This window comes from Acomys russatus, chromosome 17 (assembly GCF_903995435.1).
Source record: "Acomys russatus chromosome 17, mAcoRus1.1, whole genome shotgun sequence".
Lineage (NCBI taxonomy): Eukaryota > Metazoa > Chordata > Mammalia > Rodentia > Muridae > Acomys > Acomys russatus.
The window spans coordinates 56,351,382-56,360,900 of record NC_067153.1 but is presented as its reverse complement, the minus strand read 5'-3'; the positions used below and the strand labels follow the sequence as shown (position 1 = coordinate 56,360,900).

At 41.3% G+C, this 9,519-nt stretch overlaps 1 protein-coding gene across 1 annotated transcript in view; it reads left to right on the top strand.

The window, feature by feature from the left end:
• Nucleotides 1–9,519, top strand: part of Adamts20 (ADAM metallopeptidase with thrombospondin type 1 motif 20) — a 121,128-nt gene that overhangs the window by 52,215 nt on the left and 59,394 nt on the right. Inside the window, exons 14-18 of the mRNA XM_051160250.1 lie at nt 1–104; nt 2,450–2,567; nt 5,314–5,409; nt 7,816–7,982; nt 8,128–8,257. The exon at nt 1–104 is cut by the window's left edge and continues 33 nt beyond it. Coding sequence (XP_051016207.1) covers nt 1–104; nt 2,450–2,567; nt 5,314–5,409; nt 7,816–7,982; nt 8,128–8,257 — 615 coding nt within the window. The remainder of the gene's footprint in view (nt 105–2,449; nt 2,568–5,313; nt 5,410–7,815; nt 7,983–8,127; nt 8,258–9,519) is intronic.

Below are 9,519 nucleotides of genomic sequence, written 5' to 3'. Positions count from 1 at the left end.
GGGTGGCTGGGACCACCAGCTTCTACCAGCTGAAGGACAGAGTTGCTGATGGCACACCCTGTGGGACTGAGACAAATGACATCTGTGTTCAGGGCCTTTGTCGGGTGAGTAGCCTTGGGTTTGTATTTAAGAACAGTGCATTTCTACTCCTTTTGTAACAATGTTGTCTCTGTGTCTTCAGAATTTATCCTTATGAATGCCACCGAAGTAGTTTTTGATATCATGCTATCTCTAGGCCTATTTTGTTATGAAGTAGTTCTTTGTGTTAATAGTGGCATATACCTGTATCCTAGGACTCAGGAGGCTGAGGTAGGCCAGTCAGGCCTAGATAGCTGGATCCTGCCTCAGAAACAAAACAAAAGCTGCCCCAAACTACATTAAGATGGCTGATTTTTGTTTTGCTAATTGTATTTATATTGTCATGAAGATGAGGTTGGCTTCTTTAAAATATTAAAAAAAAAAATGGACTAGATGGTAGAAAAGTGCTTGTACCTCTCATGGTGAGATGTAACCAGCTCCCCTCCTCACTATAGGGCTGCAATTCTCGCTTCTTCCTATGTTCATTGGCAGTGATTTAGTATTGATTACTTGTGGCTAGGTAGCAGGTACCTAGAGGATAAGATTTTAGCAATGTGAGAAACTACGTGCTCAGGATTGGAATGAAGTACAGGAAGATATTTGAGGTGTGCTTTTCATCTGACCTCTTTGGAGATTCACATATGAATTTGAAGTAGAAGAAGTGATGAGATTTGTTTTGCACTTTATAGTCCTTAGAATGGCCTTGAGTAGGAGGTGGGAGGTGGGTCGACCAGTTAGCTGCAGTTGATTGGTGATCTTAGGAGTGTAGGTGGAGTCTGAGCATTAAAAGAATGAATGCCGTCTCCAACAACAGTTCTCAACCTTCCTTATGCTGTGACCCTTTAATACAGTTCCCCATACTGTGGTGACCCCCCAACCATAAAACTATTTTCATTGCTACTCCATAACTGTAATTTTGCTCCTGTTATGAACTATCCTGTACAAGTTTATGTTTTCTGAAGGTCTTAGGCTAACCCTATGATAGGTTGAGGACCCCACAGGTTGAGAACAACGAGTCTAGACAGTAAATGCACTGACGTGAAGCCATGTCTTTGGTTGAAGGGGGACTTCATATGGCCAATTTTGCCTCCCTGTAGCCATGTATGTGTTACCTAAGTGACAATAGCCTGCATCCAAAGGCTTTAGGAGATGCTCAAAGAGACTTAATTTGCTTTTGGGAAATAGTTTCAATAGTACAAAACATTACTCAGAGGTCCCAACACTATCTGCCTTATATAAACAAGCAATGTCGACAAGTGAAATAAAACAAAATATGGCAAAGGTGGTCTGATCACCTGCATTCATTTGAGTTTCATAAAGTTCATAGATTAAACCTTCACTATGGAGATATTTGCCTTCTGTATAAAATAATTCCACCCAGCAGGATGATGGGATGGATGGCTCGAGTTCTGTTCCCAGAGCTCACATGATGGAAGGAGAGGCTGTCCTCTGGTGCACACCCTGTCCCACCACCCCACTAAATAAAAAGGGAAATGTAGAAGACAATCCACTTGGCATAGGAACTTTTCTGTTCAGGGCACTCAGTTTAGAAGTCTAGTCCACAAAACTAAAGCCCATGCCATGTGCCGAGAGCACCTGCAGGGAAAGCAGCTGTACTTTTCTCTGAAATGCCTAGAAAACCTCTTTAATAGACACATATGTTGAAGATTAATCTGGGGAAATTTGTCCAAATGTTTACTTGAAATAGGCTTTAGCATTTACCAAGAGTTTCTAAGGCCATGATTTTTTTTTAGAGAAATATAAACAACATATTTTTTGAGTATTCTAATGTGTTGCTAATGCATCTCTTTGAATTTCTTTCTTTAAAGAATGGTTTTGTTTTTTTAAATGTTATTTTATGTGTATCAGTGTTTTATCTGTTTGTATGTGTGTATACCACATGTATATGTTGCCTGCAGAAGCCAGAAGAGGGTGTCAGATCCCCTGGAACTGCAGTTACAGATGGTCATGGGCCACTATGTGGATGCTGGGAATCAAACCCAGGTCCTCTAAAACAACAGCCAGTGCTCTCTTCCCTATTGAGTCATCTCTCTAACCTGAATTATTGTTTTCAAATGATTGTGAAATATAGGAATCATTGTCCTAATGCAGAGTTCAAGTTCTTGTGTAAGGACATTATTTCCGAAAATTCTGTAAGCCGTTTGAAACACACTGATTTTTTTAGGCCCTGTGAACACAGTTGTTTGCACATCGCTGCCCACCTGGTTTAGTAAATACTCAGGGAGGCTCTTGTTACACTGAAGTTCTCGTAGTTGAAATAATCCTGTGAAGAGAACCGTGTGTACTTTAAAGCACCATGCACATAATTAGTTATATTGATTATATGAATTGTGATAATTGTGTTTTGAAGCAAGCCGGCTGTGACCATGTGTTGAACTCCAAGGCCAAGAGAGACAAATGTGGAGTGTGTGGTGGCGATAACTCTTCGTGCCAGACCCTGGCCGGTGTCTTCAACAGTGCACATTATGGTAAGCCGTGTGTGCTTGCCTCCAGTTGTCCCTTTTACGTGGGCTAGTGCTCTGCTGTAGAATGGGGGAGGGAGGGTAAGTCGGGGTTCAGCAGGGATGCCGTGTTGTAGCCTGTACACTCTGTGTCTCAGTCTGGAATGACTGTCAACCAAAAGCGTCCAAGTGTAAAGAAACCAAACCTTGATCCAGCTATGGGGTTTGAATTACTGGATCCACTTGCCCAAGATAGACCTGGTTTTATGTTTTTGTTGTCTTTGTTTCTGACTGGCCTGGCACTTATGATCTTCCAACACTGGCTTCTCAACTGCTAACCCTGCAGGCATGCACCCTGCCCAGCTTTGGATGTGCTGGTCCAAGCTCAGGTTTTCTTATATGTTTGGCAAACTTGGTACCAACTGAGACCATCCACAACCCTGTCCAATTTTTGACAAAACACAAAAACAAAACACACACACACACACACACACACACACACACACACACACACACACACACAAATCCACAAAAAACAAAAACAAACAAAAAAAACCACCAAAAAACAAAAGCAAACAAACAAACAAACAAAAAACAGATGTATTAATGAAAATCAAACAGTAAGTCCAATGCAATTTGACCATGGTGTGTGCATGTTCTTCGAGTTTTGGAGACCTTTAAACAATGTTCCTGCAAGTTAGAGTGTGTACACTTAGGACTTTTTCTGGGAAATTTGCTCCAAGTAGCAATACAGTTCCAATGGATACTTGGCCATGGTTTCAATTTCATTTAAAATTGCATATTTCAAAATGTTAAGACTACCTCAGATAGTTTCCATTCTAAAATTTTCTGGGAAAAGATTCTTTCTTTGAATGATCATACAAACAGACTCTTAAAACTTTTCCTTGTACAGTAAAATTTTATTCCTTACACTGTTACGATTATGTTCATACGGCTGAGCTCATGATGCTAAAGGTGCTCATTTGATTAAAAGTGTGACACAAGAATAAATTTTTATATTTTTCTCATTGTGAGACTCATAGAGCATTTCCTATTTTAAAGTGCGTACGTGAGATGGTCATGGGTGTTTACTGATATTCCCCTAGTTTATCTCATGTGAGCTATGACCTTGGATCCCCATCCATAAACACTGACACGCACTTGTCATAGACTGCAGTTATGTAGAACACTTCCCAGCACAAAACCACATATATCAAGTTAGAACTGGATACTTAACCTTTGTGAAAATTACTTTACAACGAGTAGTTCCTGCACAAATGGAAAACCTTGTGCAAATCATTTGCTGGGTGGGGAATAACGTTTACCACTTCTGCCCCCTGGTGGCTGCCTTTGTCCTGACACCATTTTAATGCATTAGGCTTGCTTTGCTGAAGGGTGGTGGAGACTGGTAGACGTTGGTGAGGCCCTTTGATGGTGAGAGTTGTTTTGGTTAAAATTAATCTGGGAGGTTATCACCTGTCAGATACCAGAGTAGTCAAACTGTTCTCTTTATGTTAAGCTGTGACACTTCAAAGAGCTGTCAGGCTGTTCTAAAGGCCTACAGGTGATCTGGCACCGTCACCTTGAAATGACTGTGATCATGGTACAATATTTTCAAATGTAATGCATAAGACAAATTACAACTCTTACTCACGTACTAAATTGAGAGAATCGATTTTAAAAGGGACAAGAAAAAAAAAAAAAAAAAAAAAACCCAGAGTGATACCTCTGGAGCACGCTGAGTTCTGTGCTTTACCTGGGGTTTTTTCTAGCTATGTGGGTGTTCTTAGTGCCAGGAAAAGTTTCTTTTTTCTTGTTCAGTGGGCATTTAATACTGCGTTTTCTCTTCAAGAGGTGCTAAAATGGCAGAACTGTGTCCAACAAACTTTCTTCTCACTCCAGTGAACTTTTTACTTTTCTTGTAGCAGATGCTAATAGACTCTTAAAAGTAATGTACAATTTGGATGTAATCATGGAGATTTTCATTTGTGGTACAAGCTAAAAGCTTAAGAAAAAAACTTAAGCTTTTTATTATTGTTTCTTAATAATAAAATTTGCGGCTACTTTGTCTCCATAAACATATCATGTCAGTGACCTTGCTATTCCTAGATTTGTAGATGCATTTAAAGTCCTGGATTCCAAATGTGCTGGATTGAGGTAAATAAATATTCTCTGATGCACTCAGAATTTCAGAAGTAGTAAAAGAAAAAAAAAAAAAAAAAAAAAAAAAAAAAAAAAGAAAAGAAATGCTGGATTTTAAGAATCTCCATGTTGGAGCTGAAGACATGGCACAGAAGCCTAGCTCCTTTTTCTTTTTCTTTTTCTATTATAATTTATTCACATTACATCCTGATTATTATTCCCTCACTTGTATCTTCCTGGTCCCACCCTCCTTTCCTTTTCTGCTCTACCTGAGTTCAGTTCTCAGCACCCACATCAGGTGGCTAACAGATACCTTAACTCTGCCTCCAGATATCTGAAATCCTCTTCTGGTCACTGCAGGCACCCCCACTTCCCTGACACAAACATACACAAAAAATAAAAATAAAATCGTAAAAAGAAACGGAGTTTCCAAGTTTGTGTATTTGGTGCAGTTGCCTTCATCCCAGTCTTGCATGATGTAGTTTCAGATGGGAAAAACCCCACTTAATTGCATTTTAAATACCATAAAGAAATGATAAGTGCTGTATCCTGTCTTGCAGCTATTTGGTGGCAATAGTTGATCAAACATCCGAGTTTTGTGAATTTTTACGTGTGCAAAACTATATTGCAGGTTACAATGTCGTTGTAAAGATTCCCGCGGGGGTGACAAACATTGAAATTCTTCAGCACAGCTACTCTGGAAGGCCGGAGGACGACAACTATCTTGGTAAACATACGTAGTCGTTAGCAGTGGATGGTGGCTTGTGTGCAATTTCCTGGAGGTTTGTGATTGCGGTAGCTCTGTCTGCACCTTTAAACTACACAACACACATCATTTTGGAAGGAAAAAAAAAAAGAAATAATAGAAGAAATAATTTTTACTTTCCATTATAGTATTTTAGGTAGCCAAAGTTGTATTCAATTAAAGTTGCATGTATACTCAGAATAAAATTCTCTTTTTTTAAATGCTCATTGTAATGCTCTTTGGCTATCCTTAAATATTTTATTTTTTATTTATTTTTGCCATGTAGTAAAGGTGCAATTTTTCTGTAAATAACCGATTTTATATTCTGAGATACTACTGAATATGGTCATTGTGTAATTCTTATGTATAAACACACTTTTGTTACTTTTTAAAAAAAAATATATCTTTCTGATTTGAAGGATTTTGGTTAGGTAGACACAGGCCTTTCTGTTCCATAGGATGGATGTCAAACTTCACCTGTTCTTTGGTGTAATCAGTAAATCTGCTTCTGCCGTGAGCATCAGTGATTTGTGTAACTCGGGCGAGGTTCCCAGGATTCCAACTACATATTTTCTCCAAGATTCCATTTCAGGTCCCATTGAAATTTGAACACAAGTAAAAATCAAAAGAGAAGCGCTTGGGTAGCATAAGGTCTTAGTATTATAAAACTCAGAGTGTTCCAGGGGGCTGAGAATGAAAGTAAATAGGCAAATCGCATACAACTTACATACTTCTACACACTTTCTAGATTTGATTGTGGCTAATTGCCTGCTAGGGCAGAAGGACTTACTAAGCTTAGAGACTGATGTAGAGGCTCGTGTGAGATCACGTGGCAGTCAACGGGCGTGCCTCGAACACTCCCTTTACCACCACACTGCTTACGGACTTCATGCAACTCTGTACTTAAACATAGCAAATTATGAACATATATGTTGTCATACACACATGTACATATATGTTATCACACACGTGTACATATATGTTATCATACACACATGCACATATATGTTATCATACACACATGTACATATATGTTGTCACACACATGTACATATATGTTGTCATACACACATGAACATATATGTTGTCATACACACATGTACATATATGTTATCATACACACATGTACATATGTTATCACACACATGTACATATATGTTATCATACACACATGAACATATATGTTGTCATACACACATGTACATATATGTTATCATACACACATGTACACATATGTTATCATACACACATGTACATATATGTTATCATACACACATGTACACATATGTTATCATACACACATGTACATATATGTTATCATACACACATGTACACATATGTTATCATACACACACGTACATATATGTTATCATACACATGTGTACATATATGCTATCATACACACATGTACATGTCTGACAGGCGTCCTAGTTAATCTTCCCGTTGCTGTGATAAAAATACCCTGACAAAAATTTAAGAGCAAAGAGTTTGTTCTGGCCTGCATTTCAAAGGTGTGGTCTACCGTCCTGGCGACAGAGGCTCAAGGGAGCTGGTGACCTCCCAGCCACAGCCAGAGGGCAGAGAATCATGGCTCGTTATGCTCAGCTAGCATTCTTTCTATGCAGACTGGACCCAAGCCTCGGAATGGGGCTGCTCAGGACTAGCGAATCCTAAGCTCAGTAAGCCTAGTCAAGATGGCCCTTCGCTGGCATGGCTAGTGGCTTACGGAGTCCAGATCCCTTCTCTCAGGAAGCTTGCCTTCTAGGTGGTTCTAGATAGAATCAAGTTGGTAATATTAATGGTCACCAGGGTTTGTATCAGTTCCTTCCAACAGAAAAGAGAATAAACGGGGCTAGGAAAGAAAGATAGGAATGTTATTTTGAGACGAGCCGCATGTACCAGGGATGATCAAGAGAGCCTCTTTGTGAGCAACTGTGGGTGTTTCTGTGGGGACAGTGTACTTGGCCTTAAAATGTTAAGGCTTTGGACATTTGCTCCAAATTAAGCATAAATGGAATGCAGATGGGCTGTTCTTTGCTTTCTGTTTGGTGACTCTTTACTTGGGTGCTCTGCGTGCTGGCACCCTGGTTCCTCCTATTTCTCCTCTTCCTGTGTGTCCTTCCTGTTATGTACCTCTGAGGAGGTTCCAGGATACAACGGGGTAGGGTGACTCTATCTTAGTACATCTGGTTGCTGTGTTGAGGTTTTCTTACTTGCAGATTAGAGATACCAGAGCACAGTCAAGTGGCTTATTTCCTTCGCATCAATTTATATCTGCTTTCTTGAGATTCAGAAAAAAAGAGTTTGAATTAAAAAGTGAAGAAAGTTGCTTCCATCCCGTTTTCTGGGCTCAGCTGTCTCCTGAGCTGCACTGGTCCTGTTTTACAGCATTATCTGACACTCACGGGAACTTTCTGCTGAATGGTAACTTTGTTGTAAGCATGGCGAAGAAAGAAATCAACATCCAGGGAGCTATCATTGAATACAGTGGATCAAACAACTCGATTGAAAGAATTAATAGCACTGACCGGCTGGAAGCGGAGCTGGTTCTGCAGGTAACGGCCTGTAGTCAGCGGGGAGACTTAGCTGAAGTCTTATCAGTGGACTAGTTAAAAGCTTAATGTTGCCAGTTATAAAACCAATGGTCTTCAGAGTGCATCATTTGTAAATTAACTGTGTGTTCCTCTGTATTTTATTGAGGTGTTGTGTGTGGGTAATTTATATAACCCTGACGTGCACTATTCCTTCAACATCCCCATTGAGAAGAGGAGCAATCAGTTCTCCTGGGATCCATATGGGCCGTGGCAAGACTGTACCAAAATGTGCCAAGGTACCCTGGCCTTAGATAACAGACCAAGCCTATGCATGCTGGTATTGTCTGCTTCCTTTTAAGTCTGGCTGGCTACTGAGTCCTTCCAAACGTGGAGCGATAGGCAAGCGAAGTGCCCTGCCTCTGTCCCTGCATCTCGGTCTCTCTTTTTTCCTTAACCATTCCACCAGCTCTGTTGTTTTCATCGCTCTCCACTGTTTCTTTCTCTCCTCTCCCTCCAGCTTTCAAGGTGGTCATTCCCCTCCACACATTTCCCCCCCCCCCTTAGAATCCCATCTGTCTTTTATTGTTGCAATGTCAATCATCAAATTTGTTTCCTTCTCTTGGACCTGAGAAAATACATTTGCAGAGAGCAAAGCAGGGCCATGTACAGCAGAGGGGAGACCGTGGAGATAGTAGAGCCACGGCGTGGTCTGTAATTGTGGACACGGTATGATGGGATGCTATGTTCAGAGCGGGCGATGTTTACTGAGGGACTGTTTTGGTTCGGATTACTAAGAGCCAGATTTTGTATTCAGATACAAGCCCATTCCTAAGGAGACAATCTTCATGCAAATGCGGTGCCGTGGCTATTCAAGGCGATTCCCCCAGAAAAGGTAGAGGAGGTTGTAGGGTGTGGCAACTGAGGTACAAAGTTAGTGTAGAATGGAGCGTGAGAGGGCCAGATGGAAGGAAGCTCAGAGCCACCTTCAGATGAGAAAGGGTGGGAGGTCACCTGACCATTGCCCCTGACAGGCGATGCGGGAGCAGTGGGGCTCTCCAGGAAAGAAAGGGCGCTGTCTCTGGCCTTTGGCGTGGGGCAGAGATGCTCAGGATGATCACAGGAGAGGTGTTCCTGTCATTGTGTGGGATGGGTGCTCAGAAGGGACACAGTAGTAGGTGACACCACATCAACTGGGACGAATGCTAGAGTGAAACTAGCACCCTGCCAGCACCAGGTGTCTTAGGGTGTCTATCCTGTGATGAAACATCATGACCAACAGCAACCTGGGCTGGGAGGCACCACCCACAATGGGCTTTGGCCTCCCAATTCGCTCATCAGTCAAGAACATGCATGTCCCACAGTCTTGCCTCCGGGCCAACCTTTTCTTAGTTGAGATTTTCCCCCCCTCTCAGATGACTCTAGCTTGTGTCAAATCTAACCACTGCGCTGGGGAAGTTCAAGGGGTCGTTTTGACAAAGAGGCCTTGGGTGGGCTCTGCAGAAAACAAGTGGACTTCAGGGATGTGGGACCAGCCATACTGCACTGCATGCGTGAACAG